Below are 17,952 nucleotides of genomic sequence, written 5' to 3'. Positions count from 1 at the left end.
CAGTTCAATGTTCGGGCTACAGAAGCGCTCCTTCACGCACACATGGTCCGGATGGCACCACCGTTCATTCACATAAACAGCGATCCCGCCCCCCCTCTTCTTACCGCTCTGTGTAGCGTCTCTGTCAGCCCGAACAGTCCTTGACCTTTGACCCGATCAATCCCAAAATCTAATCAAATGGTCCCCGGATAATAACCAATCATCCCACCAAATTTCATGCGATTCGGTTTAATACTTTTTGTGTTATGCGAATAACACGCATACAAATAAGTAAATAAATAAATACACGGCGATCAAAACAAAAGGTAATCAGGTTGACCAGTAAGCGTGTGGCTGAAGGGGCCCCAGGATGATCATGATTAATAAACATGTTTCCCCGCCCTGACTGAACTCTACAACACCCGCTGCCTGAAGAAAGCCCATAGCATCCTGAAAGACCCCTCCCACCCAGGACACTGCCACTTTCAACTCATGCGCTCAGGCAGACGATACAGAGCGATGAACACAAAAACAAATAGACTGAAGGACAGTTTTTATCCGAGAGCAATAACTGTGCTCAACAGGCCCTGAAACCTCTCTGCATCTGTCAAAATAATGTGCAATACACCATGTGCAATACAGAACAAATGTGCAATATTGAAAAAGTGAAAACAATTACAACATATGCCCACTCAGGAAAAATGTGCCCTTATGCCCAAATGTACACTTGGAATTTTACTACAACTGTTCGCACATATTTTAAATGCCGAGTCACTTTAAATAAGGTTGTCTTTTTTCTATTCTTCGTATACCATGTATACAATACTGACATGCCTCTTACTCACTTCTGTTATAATTCTGTACATATTTTGTTTTTTATTCTTATTTTTTAGTTGTACTCCTATTTTTTTTTACATTGAAGTGCACCTAGGGGACTGCTACTCAATTTCGTTGTTCTTTGAACGTGTTCTCTGTAACAATGACAATAAAGAAAGTCTAAGTCTAAGTCTAAAATATGCTTGTTATTCTAACTATGATTTGGGAAGCAGGTCTAAGGGCGACACTCGAGGGCCCCCAGCCCATGTGTCGCCTAGGCAGTCGCCATCGCCGGCCCTGAGTACAGATTGTAAAGCACTCCGAGACAAAGTTGTAATTTGTGAAAATGGGCTCTACAAATAAATTGAATTGAATTGAACGTTCCAGATACAGGAGAACGTTCCAGACACAGGAGAACGTTCCTGATACAGGAGAACGTTCCTGATACTTGGAGGATGTTCTCTGGAACTCCCAGCAGAGGAATGACTCCTGACCGTTCCATTCTTTCAGGGTCAAAGGTCAGGCGACGTCAGTAGAGACGATCCGCCAGAGGGGGGCGCTGGACTTTCTCTCCAAACATCATAGCTCGTCTCTGTGTGACAGATGATTCACTCCATGAGTTTAAATGATGAACAGATTCTCAGTGGGCGTTGACACCTCGCACATGCGCTCTAATGACCACACTGACAAGTTGTTACCATAGAGACAGCATATTAACCTCAGTATATTAATTAATATATACATCATAAGAGAGAGAAAGAGAGGGAGACATTTTCAAATTAAAATGTATTACCTATTTGTCTATTAACGCTATGCCTCCTAATTTAATACATATTTATTTTATTAATTTTTTCGGCCATTTGTAACTCAATTTATTTTAAACTTACCTTTAGTTTAGTAGTTGAACCACAATCTAATGATGGAAACACTCCTTTTACTTGTTATTTGTTTCGAGAGTAATGAACACATGCAACATGTGGAATACTTTAAGCTAGTTTAGTTGACATGTTCGGTCCTCAGAAGTCGCAGCGGAGTGAGACCTCTAGTCTCTCCCGCCTCTGTGGTGAAATCATTCCACCAAGATGTCTGCGACGGGTTCAGGCTGCGGAGCCGGACCCAGCTCGGGCTCCGGGTCCGGCTCCTCCAACCCCCGGAAGTTTAGCGAGAAGATCGCACTGCACACCCAGCGACAGGCCGAGGAGACGGCGGCCTTCCAGGAGGTCATGATGGACATCACCTCCACCCGGGTGAGTGAGAGCCGGAGCCCGCAGGAAGAGAGGCCTTGTGGGGCTGGAGCTCCGCTGCTGCTGCACGGAACTCTGGGGGTCCGGGGAGACCAGCAGGAGGTCCGGGTCACGGAGGGCTCGACGACATGTTGTTTCTTCTTCCAGAGGGCTAGCGTTAGCCCTAGCGTTAGCCCTAGCGTTAGCTCTAGCGTTAGCCCTAGCGTTAGCTCTAGCGTTAGCCCTAGCGTTAGCTCTAGCGTTAGCCCTAGCGTTAGCCCTAGCGTTAGCTCTAGCTGCGACTTGTTTACTTGTCGTCACACACACACACACACACACACACACACACACACACACACGGGTCGCCTCAGCGTGCTCCGGTGATTCCTCAGATATTAAACTAGAAGATCTCAAACTCCAAAAGTTGTCCTGAGAACTTCCCACGTGAGTGAAACGTGGGAAGTTCTTCAGGGTTCTGGTGCTCTGGGTTCTGTTCTTCAGGGTTCTGTTCCTCTGATTCTTCAGGGTTCTTGTTCTTCAGGGTTCTGTTCTTCAGGGTTCTGGTCCTCTGGGTTCTGTTCCTCTGGTTCTTCAGGGTTCTGTTCCTCTGGTTCTTCAGGGTTCTGGTCCTCTGGTTCTTCAGGGTTCTGTTCCTCTGGTTCTTCAGGGTTCTTGTTCTTCAGGGTTCTGTTCCTCTGGTTCTTCAGGGTTCTGTTCCTCTGGTTCGTCAGGGTTCTAGTCCTCTGGGTTCTGTTCCTCTGGTTCTTCAGGGTTCTGTTCCTCTGGGTTCTGTTCCTCTGGTTCTTCAGGGTTCTGTTCCTCTGGGTTCTGTTCCTCTGGTTCTTCAGGGTTCTGTTCCTCTGGTTCTTCAGGGTTCTAATCCTTTGGTTCCTCAGGGTTCTGGTCCTCTGGGTTCTGTTCTTCAGGGTTCTGTTCTTCAGGGTTCTGTTCCTCTGGTTCTTCAGGGTTCTGGTCCTCTGGGTTCTGTTCCTCTGGTTCTTCAGGGTTCTGATCCTCTGGTTCTTCACTGTTCTGTTCTTCAGGGTTCTGTTCCTCTGATTCTTCAGGGTTCTTGTTCTTCAGGGTTCTGTTCCTCTGGTTCTTCAGGGTTCTGGTCCTCTGGTTCTTCAGGGTTCTGGTCCTCTGGGTTCTGTTCCTCTGGTTCTTCAGGGTTCTGGTCCTCTGGGTTCTGTTCATCTGGTTCTTCATGGTTCTGTTCCTCTGGTTCTTCAGGGTTCTGTTCCTCTGCTTCTTCAGGGTTCTGGTGCTCTGGGTTCTGTTCTTCAGGGTTCTGTTCCTCTGATTCTTAAGGGGTTCTTGTTCTTCAGGGTTCTGTTCCTATGGTTCTTCAGGGGATTCTGGTCCTCTGGGTTCTGTTCCTCTGGTTCTTCAGGGTTCTGGTCCTCTGGGTTCTGTTCTTCAGGGTTCTGGTCCTCTGGTTCTTCAGGGTTCTGTTCCTTTGGTTCCTCAGGGTTCTGGTCCTCTGGGTTCTGTTCTTCAGGGTTCTGTTCTTCAGGGTTCTGTTCCTCTGGTTCTTCAGGGTTCTGGTCCTCTGGTTCTTCACTGTTCTGTTCTTCAGGGTTCTGTTCCTCTGATTCTTCAGGGTTCTTGTTCTTCAGGGTTCTGTTCCTCTGGTTCTTCAGGGTTCTGGTCCTCTGGTTCTTCAGGGTTCTTGTCCTCTGGGTTCTGTTCCTCTGGTTCTTCAGGGTTCTGGTCCTCTGGTTCTTAAGGGTTCTGGTCCTCTGGGTTCTGTTCCTCTGGTTCTTCAGGGTTCTGTTCCTCTGGTTCTTCAGGGTTCTGGTCTTCAGGGTTCTGTTCTTCTGGGTTCTGTTCTTAAGGGTTCTGGTCCTCTGGTTCTTCAGGGTTCTGTTCCTTTGGTTCCTCAGGGTTCTGGTCCTCTGGGTTCTGTTCCTCTGGTTCTTCAGGGTTCTGTTCTTCAGGGTTCTGGTCCTCTGGGTTCTGTTCCTCTGGTTCTTCAGGGTTCTGTTCCTCTGGTTCTTCACTGTTCTGTTCTTCAGGGTTCTGTTCCTCTGATTCTTCAGGGTTCTTGTTCTTCAGGGTTCTGGTCCTCTGGGTTCTGTTCCTCTGGTTCTTCAGGGTTCTGGTCCTCTGGGTTCTGTTCCTCTGGTTCTTCAGGGTTCTGTTGTAATCATACGGTTAGGTTTAGGGGTTATTTCTCTTTTTTGGTTAAGTTTCGAGTTCGAGAGTTCAAGTTTTAGGGTTATACTTTGTAGGGTTATGGGTTCTACATTGTGTTGTATATTCTACGTTATGGGTTCTACGTTGTGTTGTAGATTCTACTTTGTATACTATTGGGAGGTACTTGTACTTTACGTGCAGTATATCTCTGGAGTACTTTGCACCAGTCTGAGCCTCATGGTCTTGGTCCCTCAGCTCCAGGCCCAGAAGCTGCGTCTCTCCAGGACTCGGGGTCTGTTCTACGGGGGCTCGCTGCCCAACGTCCACCAGATCGGCCGGAGCCCTCCGGACTTCCAGGTGACCCCCTTTGTTTCTACGGCTTCTGTTCCTGGACTAGTAGAGGCACTAGTAGTTACTTCTGTTTATAGGACTAGAGGCACTAGTAGTTACTTCTGTTTATAGGACTAGTAGAGGCACGAGTAGTTACTTTTGTTTATAGGACTAGTAGAGGCACTAGTAGTTACTTCTGTTTTTAGGACTAGTAGAGACACTAGTCGTTACTTCTGTTTATAGGACTAGTAGAGGCACTAGTAGTTACTTCTGTTTTTAGGACTAGTAGAGGCACTAGTAGTTACTTCTGTTTTTAGGACTAGTAGAGGCACTAGTAGTTAGTTCTGTTTATAGGACTAGTAGAGACACTAGTAGTTACTTCTGTTTATAGGACTAGTAGAGGCACTAGTAGAGACACTAGTAGTTACTTCTGTTTATAGGACTAGTAGAGACACTAGTAGTTACTTCTGTTTTTAGGACTAGTAGAGGCACTAGTAGTTACTTCTGTTTATAGGACTAGTAGAGGCACTAGTAGTTACTTCTGTTTTTAGGACTAGTAGAGGCACTAGTAGTTAGTTCTGTTTATAGGACTAGTAGAGACACTAGTAGTTACTTCTGTTTATAGGACTAGTAGAGGCACTAGTAGAGACACTAGTAGTTACTTCTGTTTATAGGACTAGTAGAGACACTAGTAGTTACTTCTGTTTATAGGACTAGTAGAGACACTAGTAGTTACTTCTGTTTATAGGACTAGTAGAGGCACTAGTAGAGACACTAGTAGTTACTTCTGTTAATAGGACAAGTAGAGACACTTGTAGTTACTTCTGTTTATAGGACTAGTAGAGGCACTAGTAGTTACTTCTGTTTATAGGACTAGTAGAGACACTAGTAGTTACTTCTGTTAATAGGACTAGTAGAGGCACTAGTAGTTACTTCTGTTTATAGGACTAGTAGAGGCACTAGTAGTTACTTCTGTTTATAGGACTAGTAGAGGCACTAGTAGTTACTTTAAAGTGGTCCTCAGGTCTATAAAGTGGTCCTCAGGTCTATAAAGTGGTCCTCAGGTCTATAAAGTGGTCCTCAGGTCTATAAAGTGGTCTGCAGGTCTATAAAGTGGTCCTCAGGTCTATAAAGTGGTCTTCAGGTCTATAAAGTGGTCCTCAGGTCTATAAAGTGGTCTTCAGGTCTATAAAGTGGTCTTCAGGTCTATAAAGTGGTCTTCAGGTCTTTAAAGTGGTCTTTCAGGTCTATAAAGTGGTCTTCAGGTCTATAAAGTGGTCTTCATGTCTTTAAAGTGGTCTTCAGGTCTATAAAGTGGTCTGCAGGTCTATAAAGTGGTCTTTCAGGTCTATAAAGTGGTCTTCAGGTCTTTAAAGTGGTCTTCAGGTCTATAAAGTGGTCCTCAGGTCTATAAAGTGGTCTTCAGGTCTATAAAGTGGTCCTCAGGTCTATAAAGTGGTCTTCAGGTCTTTAAAGTGGTCCTCAGGTCTATAAAGTGGTCCTCAGGTCTATAAAGTGGTCTTCAGGTCTATAAAGTGGTCCTCAGGTCTATAAAGTGGTCCTCAGGTCTATAAAGTGGTCCGCAGGTCTATAAAGTGGTCTTCAGGTCTATAAAGTGGTCCTCAGGTCTATAAAGTGGTCTTCAGGTCTTTAAAGTGGTCTTCAGGTCTATAAAGTGGTCCTCAGGTCTATAAAGTGGTCCTCAGGTCTTTAAAGTGGTCTTCAGGTCTTTAAAGTGGTCTTCAGGTCTTCCTCTCTTCACAATTCGGTCTTCTCGTATCTTGTTCTGACGATGTATTCATTTGAGGCACGTTGAGGGACAAGATAGAAGTTATGGAATATATTGCAATATAAAGAAGAAAAAAACATCTCTTTATTTTAAAATTCAAAGTCTGCCGAAGTCTAAATGGTTCAACAGTCGAACCGACCGGAGTTCTGGAAACAGTGGAGCAGTGAGAAGAGAGTTTTTGTTATATCATTATTTTTTGTGTTGTTTCCTGTGACTTTATAATTGTTGAATAAATTGGTTTCTCTCATTCAGAGCTCGTTCCCGTCCACGCTGGAGTCCAACCGGTCCACCCGGCATCATGGTCTGGTGGAGCGAGTCCAGAGAGACCGCCGGTTCGTCCCGGCAGTCCGACCGTGCCGCAATCAACAAGTATCCTTCAGTCCACTGTCAAACCCCCACGAGGCTGAAGCTACTTCATGTCTTTCTTTTTCCAAAGAACCACATGTCTATCTCTAAAACCTGTCTGACTTCCTGTCTGACTCTCAGCTCTAAGCCCTTTGGTTCCTACTGTCAGAAGGGGTTTGGGCTAAGTGTGAAAGAATGGTTCAATTTGATTAATTTAGTCCTCAGAGGGCTTTACAATCGGTACACATACAACATCCTCTGACCTTTGACCTCACATCAGAACAGGAACAACTCCCTCAATGAACTTTTTAAGGGGGAAAATAGAGCAGAAAGCTTGGGGCGAACAACCGGGGAGGAGGCTTACTTTCCACTCATGTAAGGAAGCTCCTGGAGGTTATAAGGAGACATCAGAGTGAGTTCATGACCTTCAATAGAATCTGAAAGAACAAGATCATGTGTTATTCCTGAACCAGGTGCTCCTCAGGTGGACAGCTTGCCACATAACTCCGCCTACTTGTCCCCGCCTCCTGACCCCAGCTGGAGAAGGTACTGTCTCCACCAACCTGTCTCCAAGTCGTGGCTGTCCTGTCCAATCCTCTTGTTTCAGTCTGCTCTGAAAACCTTTGTGGGGGTTGAAAAGGACAAAAGCTGTTGTTTCAGTACCAAAATCACACCTTTGAGGAATATATACAAATAGTATAAGTTTGTCTCAACACAGCAGGTGTACCAGCACTTTGCCTGAGTAAAAAGCAGACTAACAACACTGTTGATTCAGACTTTGAGCACTTGAGTCTGAAATCTTTGGAAGCTTAAGTGCATTGTTGTTTTAGCCTATTGTCCTCTGTATATATCGCTCACCTCAAATGAGGAACATTGTGCTTTACATCACAATTCATCGACTGATTGTGAAAGTTTAAGTTTTGACCCCTCACATCTAAAGTCCATCGACCTGGAACATGAAAGCTTAGGAAGCAAGTCGACCTATACATTTGATTATTGTTAAGGTAATTGTTTGATTCTAAAATAAATGTCCAGATAATTTCAAGTCTAACTATGTGTCTTAAATTAGTTTTTCTGGAATCTACAGAAACCCTGAATTCTGCATGCTAATGTCTTTATTAAACCGATTTCTGAGCACTCTACAAAATCTATTGGCTCCACACAGCTCTCAACATGGCACCGCCTGAGATAAAAGACACTCTTAAACATTGTGCGCTATCGGACACTCTTAAACGTTGTGCGCCAACGGACATTCTTAAACGTTGTGCGCTATCAGACACTCTTAAACGTTGTGTGCCAACGGACATTCTTAAACGTTGTGCGCTATCGGACACTCTTAAACGTTGTGCGCTATCGGACACTCTTAAACGTTGTGCACTATCAGACACTCTTAAACGTTGTGTGCCAATGGACACTCTTAAACGTTGTGCGCTATCAGACACTCTTAAACGTTGTGCGCTATCAGACACTCTTAAACATTGTGCGCTATCAGACACTCATAAACGTTGTGCGCTATCGGACACTCTTAAACGTTGTGCGCCAACGGACACTCTTAAACGTTGTGCGCTATCAGACACTCTTAAACGTTGTGCGCTATCAGACACTCTTAAACGTTGTGCGCTATCGGACACTCTTAAACATTGTGCGCTATCAGACACTCATAAACGTTGTGCGCTATCGGACACTCTTAAACGTTGTGCGCCAACGGACACTCTTAAACGTTGTGCGCTATCAGACACTCTTAAACGTTGTGCGCTATCGGACACTCTAAAATGTTGTGCGCTATCAGACACTCTTAAATGTTGTGCGCCAACGGACACTCTTAAACGTTGTGCGCTATCGGACACTCTTAAACGTTGTGCGCTATCGGACACTCTTAAACGTTGTGCGCTATCGGACACTCTTAAACGTTGTGCGCTATCGACACTCTTAAACGTTATGCGCTATCGGACACTCTTAAACGCCAGCGCCAACGGACACTCTTAAACGTTAGCGCTATCGACACTCTTAAACGCCAGCGCTATCGGACACTCTTAAATGTTGTGCGCTATCGGACACTCTTAAATGTTGTGCGCTATCGGACACTCTTAAACGTTGTGCGCCAACGGACACTCTTAAACGTTGTGCGCTATCGGACACTTAAACGTTGTATGCTATCGGACACTCTTAAACGTTGTGCGCTATCGGACACTCTTAAACGTTGTGCGCTATCAGACACTCTTAAATGTTGTGCGCTATCAGACTCTTAAACGTTGTGCGCCAACGGACACTCTTAAACGTTGTACGCTATCGGACACTCTTAAACGTTGTACGCTATCGGACACTCTTAAACGTTGTGCGCTATCGGACACTCTTAAACGTTGTGCGCTATCAGACACTCTTAAACGTTGTGCGCTATCAGACACTCTTAAATGTTGTGCGCTATCAGACACTCTTAAACGTTGTGCGCTATCGGACACTCTTAAACGTTGTGCGCGAGCGGACACTCTTAAACGTTGTGCGCTAACAGACACACTCTAACGTCCGCTAACAGACGCTGAGACTTCACAGAGGTTTTCATGGATCCGACTGAGGCTGCTGCTTCGGTTGCTTTGCCTCTGAAGCAGTTACGCTATCCTCTCAACAACTAACAGGAATTGATTTCATTCTGCGTTTCCAAGCCTGAGTTGCTTTTTTTGCCCTACTTCCTTTCTGGGAATCTATGCTTTTCCATTTTTTAGGGGCTTTTCTTCTACAACCAGTTTACAGTCCATTCCTTTTTGTCTGCTTGATTCATTTTTTCCGAACGAAGCGACAATTACCCTTCGAGAGACTCGGTCCACTGTCACATAGAACTATTGTAACATAGAACTATTGTCACATAGAACTATTGTCACAGGTCTATTGTTACATAGAACTATTGTCACATAGAACTATTGTCACATAGAACTATTGTCACAGAGGTCTATTGTTACATAGAAATATTGTCACATAGAACTATTGTCACATAGAACTATTGTCACAGGTCTATTGTCACATAGAACTATTGTCACATAGAACTATTGTCACAGAGGTCTATTGTTACATAGAACTATTGTCACATAGAACTATTGTCACATAGAACTATTGTCACAGGTCTATTGTTACATAGAACTATTGTCACATAGAACTATTGTCACATAGAACTATTGTCACAGGTCTATTGTCACATAGAACTATTGTCACATAGAACTATTGTCACAGAGGTCTATTGTCACATAGAACTATTGTCACATAGAACTATTGTCACAGGTCTATTGTCACATAGAACTATTGTCACAGAGGTCTATTGTCACATATAACTATTGTCACAGGTCTATTGTCACATAGAACTATTGTCACATAGAACTATTGTCACAGGTCTATTGTCACATAGAACTATTGTCACAGGTCTATTGTCACATAGAACTATTGTCACATAGAACTATTGTAACATAGAACTATTGTCACATAGAACTATTCTCACATAGAACTATTGTCACATAGAACTATTGTCACATAGAACTATTGTCACAGAGGTCTATTGTTACATAGAACTATTGTCACATAGAACTATTGTCACATAGAACTATTGTCACATAGAACTATTGTCACAGGTCTATTGTCACATAGAACTATTGTCACATAGAACTATTGTCACATAGGTCTATTGTTACACAGGTCCATTGTTACACAGGTCTATTGTTACACAGGTCTATTGTTACACAGGTCTATTGTTACACAGGTCTATTGTTACTTAGGTCTATTGTTACATAGGTCTATTGTTACATAGGTCTATTGTTACATAGGTCTATTGTTACATAGGTCTATTATTACAGAGGTTTATTGTCACAGAGGTCTATTGTCACAGAGGTCTATTGTCACATAGGTCTATTGTCACATAGGTCTATTGTCACATAGATCTATTGTCACAGAGGTCTATTGTCACAGGTCTATTGTCACATAGGTCTATTGTCACAGAGGTCTATTGTCACATAGGTCTATTGTCACATAGGTCTATTGTCACATAGGTCTATTGTCACAGAGGTCTATTGTCACAGAGGTCTATTGTCACAGAGGTCTATTGTCAGAGGTCTATTGTCACATAGGTCTATTGTCACATAGGTTTATTGTCACAGAGGTCTATTGTCACAGAGGTCTATTGTCACAGAGGTCTATTGTCACAGAGGTCTATTGTCACAGAGGTCTATTGTCACAGAGGTCTATTGTCACAGAGGTCTATTGTCACAGAGGTCTATTGTCACAGAGGTCTATTGTCACAGAGGTCTATTGTCACAGAGGTCTATTGTCACAGAGGTCTATTGTCACAGAGGTCTATTGTCACAGAGGTCTATTGTCACAGAGGTCTATTGTCACAGAGGTCTATTGTCACAGAGGTCTATTGTCACAGAGGTCTATTGTCACAGAGGTCTATTGTCACAGAGGTCTATTGTCACAGAGGTCTATTTTCACAGAGGTCTATTGTCACATATGTCTATTGTTACATAGGTCTATTGTCACAGAGGTCTATTGTCACATAGGTCTATTGTCACAGAGGTCTATTGTCCCATAGGTCTATTGTCCCAGAGGTCTATTGTCACAGAGGTCTATTGTCACAGAGGTCTATTGTCACAGAGGTCTATTGTCACAGAGGTCTATTGTCACAGAGGTCTATTGTCACAGAGGTCTATTGTCACATAGGTCTATTGTCACATAGGTCTATTGTCACAGAGGTCTATTGTCACAGAGGTCTATTGTCACAGAGGTCTATTGTCACATAGGTCTATTGTCACATAAGTGTATTGTCACAGAGGTCTATTGTCACAGAGGTCTATTGTCACAGAGGTCTATTGTCACAGGTCTATTGTTACATAGGTCTATTGTCACATAAGTGTATTGTCACAGAGGTCTATTGTTACATAGGTCTATTGTCACATAAGTGTATTGTCACAGAGGTCTATTGTCACAGGTCTATTGTTACATAGGTCTATTGTCACATAAGTGTATTGTCACAGAGGTCTATTGTTACATAGGTCTATTGTCACAGAGGTCTATTGTCACATAGGTCTATTGTCACAGGTCTATTGTCACAGAGGTCTATTGTCACAGAGGTCTATTGTCACATAGGTCTATTGTTACATAGGTCTATTGTTACATAGGTCTATTGTCACAGAGGTCTATTGTCACAGAGGTCTATTGTCACATAGGTCTATTGTCACAGAGGTCTATCTTTGTAAACATCAGGTCTTTAGGCGTCCTGCTGTCCACCTGCATGTTGGTAGCAGCTCCTCTTTGATGACGATTGTCTCAGCTCTTCTTCTGTGGTGTTCATGCCAGCTCTTCTTCTGTGGTGTTCATGCCAGCTCTTTTAATTGACAGATTTAACGCTAATTTGCTAAACTTAATAAAGGTAATTTATGTCTTTGGTCTTTGTGAGAACTCGTGATGATTCATAAGTCCTCCTCTTGCTCTGTGTCAACTAAGATCACTGAGAAGTGAATCAGCAGATATTGATGTCACAAAACTCTGTCGCCTCCTCCTATCCTTTGCTCGCTTCCTTCATCTTCCTCCTTTGCTTGCTCTTCTAGGTTATTCTTCCTCTCCACATTGTTTCCTCCTTTTCAATGTTCTTGCTTGGTGGAGGAAATAACTTTTTGTTCTTGTCGATCATGAAAAGGAATTGGTCCGGAAACTTCCACGGGAATAAAAGCCAGTTGTTTCATCTCCCCACCGCTGCACTCAACAGGTGAATCCTCCTCATCCTCCTCCTCTTCCTTTACTTCCTTCTGCTGGCCGTCCTCCAGCTCCCACCTTAGAGTCAAAATGAGTGTCCTCTCAATGTTCTTCCTTCTTTCTTTGTCTTGATTCAGGGAGGAGCTGTTCTGCCTTTCAGCAGATCAAAAGTCTTCCTTTCTTGTTCATCTTTTCCTTTGCATGCTATCGTGATGTAAAAACTCCTGTGAGGACCAGAGGGGAGTCTCAGACTCACCATGGCCCTGAACTCCAGACTCACCATGGCCCTGAACTCCAGACTCACCATGGCCCTGAACTCCAGACTCACCATGGCCCTGAACTCCAGACTCACCTGGGCCCTGAACTCCAGACTCACCTGGGCCCTGAACTCCAGACTCACCTGGGCCCTGAACTCCAGACTCACCATGGCCCTGAACTCCAGACTCACCATGGCCCTGAACTCCAGACTCACCATGGCCCTGAACTCCAGACTCACCATGGCCCTGAACTCCAGACTCACCATGGCCCTGAACTCCAGACTCACCATGGCCCTAAACTCCAGACTCACCATGGCCCTGAACTCCAGACTCACCATGGCCCTGAACTCCAGACTCACCATGGCCCTAAACTCCAGACTCACCATGGCCCTAAACTCCAGACTCACCATGGCCCTGAACTCCAGACTCACCTGGGCCCTGAACTCCAGACTCACCATGGCCCTGAACTCCAGACTCACCATGGCCCTGAACTCCAGACTCACCATGGCCCTGAACTCCAGACTCACCATGGCCCTGAACTCCAGACTCACCATGGCCCTAAACTCCAGACTCACCATGGCCCTGAACTCCAGACTCACCATGGCCCTGAACTCCAGACTCACCATGGCCCTGAACTCCAGACTCACCATGGCCCTAAACTCCAGACTCACCATGGCCCTGAACTCCAGACTCACCATGGCCCTGAACTCCAGACTCACCATGGCCCTGAACTCCAGACTCACCATGGCCCTGAACTCCAGACTCACCATGGCCCTGAACTCCAGACTCACCATGGCCCTGAACTCCAGACTCACCATGGCCCTAAACTCCAGACTCACCATGGCCCTAAACTCCAGACTCACCTGGGCCCTGAACTCCAGACTCACCTGGGCCATGTCCAAAGATTCACATATCAGATCCGTTTGAAAGCGTCTCTCAATAGTCGATATTCAGCCTCTGAATCGGTTTAACATCAAAGGGACAGCAGGAAGCGTCGCGTCCCTCTCTTCAGCTTCAGGACCCTCTGGGGAACCAGGTACCCCATGCAGGACCCTCTGGGGAACCAGGTACCCCATGCAGGACCCTCTGGGGAACACAGGTGTAGGTCTTCTCCAGGTTTAAAGAACAGCTGCTCCGGTAAAGAGCTGGTCCAGTGTTCCACAGCCACAACAGAATCCTCACTGCTCCTCCTTCAGACCCGATCGGTCCAGGACCTGGACATCTTATCCGGGATGCTGAGTGGATGTTTTCCCTGAAGACTCGAGCACACGCTCTGATCCTCCTGTTCAGAGACTTCCAAAGGACTGCCGATCCTGACCTCTTCTCACGCTTTGGGGAGTTGTAAAACAGTTTACTCCTCCTAGATATGAAACCCGATTCAATTCAACTTCGACCAGTACGGTCGTGAGACCTTTGCAGTGAAAGATTAAAAGAATATTAAACGATGTGCGGTCGGCGCAACGGCAAAGAAACGCCATTCGCCATGAAAATGTACGTTGTGGTTAGTCGGCCATACATGATGCAATCGGCTCCATGTTCTCATGCGTCATGACATACTGAGCCTGAAGACATCCATATGCTAATTTTGAGTTCTACTCATAGCACGGTGGCTCAGTGGTTAGCACCAGTGGCGGCTGGTGAAATTTTTTTTGGGGGGGGGGGGCGCAGTTTAAATATCACTCAACAATGAGAAGAAAAGAGGTTTTGAGTGAATATTGTAAAAAACAAAGTTTTATTTCAAGAACACAGCGTGCTCATCAACACTGTCCAATAACAACTATCAACACACTGTGACTTTGGGCATGAGAGGTTCAGAGCAGCTTTAAGGAACATGGGGTTGGGTTTCAGAGGTTTGCTAAATAAAAGAGGTTCAGAGCAGAATAGAGCCAGAGAGATCACATGTTACATTGGGGGACAGAGCAGACCCACTACTGTAAAGACAAGTAGCTCCTCTCTTTAAAGTGGTCACTTTACTCTCTGGTTAAAGTCATGTCTGTAACCAGCCTCCATTATTCTGGAGGGAATGTGTCTGTTTTTCAGAACTTCTTCGTTGTGTTTCGATGCAGTTCGGTCTCCTTCTGCTGACTGTAAACAGGGTTAGCTTCAGGCTGTTAGCGAGTTAGCTCCATGCTCTTAGCTAGATAACTGCAGCAAGATTTGTGCTTTCCACTTGTCTGCAGCTCTTTAGGCCCCTCCCCCCGTTGGAGTCCAGAGAGTTTCAGTCCCTTTGGAACAACAGACAGGGGAAACTAAACAGCATTACTCACTGAGCTCCAGCTGACAGCTCCGTTAGCTACCTGCTCCCGTAGCTCCGTGGAGCTCTCTGGCTGAGGGAACGATACCGGTCTCTGATTGGCCGAATAGTCCAGTCACGTGAAATAATAAAACGATGTCATTGGCCAACGAGCGCACATTTTTGCGACCCAAGGAATCACGTTTCATCCGCCAATGAGAAGCCGGTCCTTGCCGAAACGACTGAAATGTTTTCTCGATGCCGTACACACACGTTAGATCGCCTCGGAAAAGGGGAGGGGCTTCTCTCCGTGATAATGGCGATATATTATATTTTTTCACATTAACTTAAGTGGTTGTTGACAGGCTGACGGTCTCCCACACACATTTAGCGCGTCAACACGGTATATTTACTATTTAAATGATTTGGCATATAATGTTTTTTGACAGGATGTTGGTTTTTTTTCTTCTTTTTTTTTTTCATCTACAAATTTTAAGAGGGGCGGTGCCCTAGCGCCCCCTATGGACGAACCGCCACTGGTTAGCACTGTCGCCTCACAGCAAGAAGGCCCTGGGTTCGAATCCCGGTCGCTCCAGGTCCTTTCTGTGTGGAGTTTGCATGTTCTCCTCGTGTTCTCCTCGTGTTCTCCTCTTGTTCTCCTCATGTTCTCCTCGTGTTCTCCTCTTGTTCTCCTCGTGTTCTCCTGATGTTCTCCTCGTGTTCTCCTCGTGTTCTCCTCTTGTTCTCCTCGTGTTCTCCTCGTGTCTGTGTGGGTTTCCTCCGGGTCCTCTGGTTTCCCCCACCATCATAAAGACATGCAGCCTCACCCCGGTCGTATGGATGTGAATGAATGTTGGTGGGGGAGGGGCCGTAGGCGCTGATTGGGGGAGGGGCCGGAGGCGCTGATTCGCTGCCACGCTTCCGTCAGTCTGCCCCAGGGCAGCTGTGGCTACTGATGTAGCTCCACCACCGGGACGACTGTGTGTGACTACTGGACTCTGGACTGTAAAGCGACTTCGAGTGTCTTGAGAAGCGCTATATAAAATAAATGATTCTTATTATTATTATTATAGCGCCACCTAGTGGCAACAGAAAGTACCCTTCTCCTCACAGATTAAGCCGACCCCTCTGTAAATATACCTGAATCGACTAAAGACCTGGATAATGCTTCCCTGTGAATATCGAAGGGCGGCGAGTCGGAGGATCGGCGAAGTTCATGACTAAACTGAGCACACGCGAGATGTCGGTACCCGATGTGATTTTACTACTTCCCGATGGAGATGGGCCTCCATTGCGCCCCCTACAAATATTAATTCCAGCAGCCCCAGCGCTACGTTTGAGCTCCATGTCTGACCCTTGGCAGGCGTCTGTCTCACATAACACCTGAACAATAACTCTTGGGCCCGCTCTGACTGGACCAAAGGTCAAGCGCTCTGAGTTGAGTTCCTGAGCCCTGATGTTTGGTGTTGATCCTCCAGTGGACACAGCATCGCTCCACTTGGTAATAAAATGGCTCCCTCGTGGTCGCCTGCTCGGCGGTCGCAGACGTTCTCGGCCTCGTGAGCCGGTAACGGACTGCCGGCAGCTTCATCTGACCTTTGAACTCACACTGTGTTGGAGAATCAAGAATCACCTGACTTTCAACTTCTTCAAAGATGTTCCCTCTCTCTCTCTCTCTCTATGTCTCTCTCTCTGTCTCTCTCTCTCTCTTTCTCTCTCTCTCTGTCTCTCTCTCTTTCTCTGTCTCTGTCTCTCTCTGTCTCTCTCTCTGTTTCTCAGTCTCTCTCTCTGTCTCTCTCTCTGTCTCTGTCTCTCTGTCCCTCTCTCTGTTTCTCAGTCTCTCTCTCTGTTTCTCAGTCTCTCTCTGTCTCTTTCTCTCTGTCTCTCTCTCTCTCTCTCTCTCTCTCTCTCTCTCTCTCTCTGTCTCTCTCTCTCTCTCTCTCTGTCCCTCTCTCTCTCTCTGTTTCTCAGTCTCTCTTTCTCTCTTTCTGTCTCTCTGTCTCTCTCTCTCTGTGTCTCTCTCTCTGTTTCTCAGTCTCTCTCTGTCTCTCTCTTTCTCTCTGTCTCTGTCTCTCTCTCTCTCTGTCTCTCTCTCTTTCTCTCTCTCTCTCTCTGTCTATCTCTCTCTCTGTCTCTCAGTCTCTCTCTCTTTCTCTCTCTCTCTGTCCCTCTCTCTCTCTCTGTTTCTCAGTCTCTCTTTCTCTCTCTCTGTCTCTCTCTCTCTGTGTCTCTCTCTCTGTCTCTCTCTCTGTTTCTCAGTCTCTCTCTCTTTCTCTCCCTATCTCTCTGTCTCCTAAATGTCTTCACACTGAGTTTCTCCTGCTGCTCAGGACGAACTCTGACTCGGCCCTCCACACCAGCGTGATGAACCCTTCCACGGGCGACCCCTTCACCTCAGGAGGCCCCGCCCCCCAGAACCGATGCACCGGTGAGGCAGCACCACAGCAGATGCTTCAAAACCTCCCGATTCTCATCTATGTTGGTTAGATAACGATGTTTTGAGACGTGAATATGAACAGCTTCATCCTCAATGTGTTGTAATCCAATCTGATGAAGACCTGAACCAAAAAGATGACATCATCATGATACTGAGCAGCAGCTGCGTGTGTTGACGGCTTTACAGTCGAAGGTAGAGCCGCTGCTCTCCTACATGCTGACGGTCTGACGGTCTCCCTCAGCGTTCCCGTACCCGGTGCCCCCCGCTGAAGACGAGATGTTGGCGGAGGGCAAACTGCTGAAACCCTGGGACACCAAGAAGGTACCCCCGCTTCTGTTGGACTCTCCCGGTGTTTTCATCTGCTTCATGTTGTGCTGTTGCTACAGAGTCTTTGTTGATATTTAAAAGGGAATAAATATTACTGACTGTTTAATCTTTGCGCTTTTTTGGCAGCATTGAAAGGTTCTTCAAAAGCTAATATAGCGTGAAGATGTGTAAAGAGTTCTTCACATCATAAAGTGGTGTTGATAATGTTATCGGACCCTTTAGAAGTCTAGAAGTTTCACTTTTTTTAAAGGAAAATAAAAGACAAACACAATTTGTTTCCTCTCCAGGTCCCTCTGTTGTCCTCCCGACCCAAGTCCTGTGAAGTCCTCAGCATCAAGTGAGTTACG

General features: G+C 45.6%; 1 protein-coding gene across 1 annotated transcript in view; it reads left to right on the top strand.

The window, feature by feature from the left end:
• The first annotated feature begins 1,877 nt into the window (after positions 1 to 1,877).
• LOC130213083 (CREB-regulated transcription coactivator 2-like) overlaps positions 1,878 to 17,952 on the top strand; it is a 38,526-nt gene continuing 22,451 nt past the window's right edge. Inside the window, exons 1-8 of the mRNA XM_056444505.1 lie at positions 1,878 to 2,042; positions 4,413 to 4,514; positions 6,529 to 6,645; positions 7,106 to 7,167; positions 12,296 to 12,364; positions 17,172 to 17,269; positions 17,520 to 17,599; positions 17,893 to 17,942. Of these exons, the coding sequence (XP_056300480.1) occupies positions 1,878 to 2,042; positions 4,413 to 4,514; positions 6,529 to 6,645; positions 7,106 to 7,167; positions 12,296 to 12,364; positions 17,172 to 17,269; positions 17,520 to 17,599; positions 17,893 to 17,942 (743 nt within the window). The remainder of the gene's footprint in view (positions 2,043 to 4,412; positions 4,515 to 6,528; positions 6,646 to 7,105; positions 7,168 to 12,295; positions 12,365 to 17,171; positions 17,270 to 17,519; positions 17,600 to 17,892; positions 17,943 to 17,952) is intronic.

Source organism: Pseudoliparis swirei, chromosome 22 (assembly GCF_029220125.1).
Source record: "Pseudoliparis swirei isolate HS2019 ecotype Mariana Trench chromosome 22, NWPU_hadal_v1, whole genome shotgun sequence".
In the NCBI taxonomy this organism is placed as follows: Eukaryota; Metazoa; Chordata; class Actinopteri; order Perciformes; family Liparidae; genus Pseudoliparis; species Pseudoliparis swirei.
This window is presented reverse-complemented; position numbering and strand designations above follow the sequence as displayed.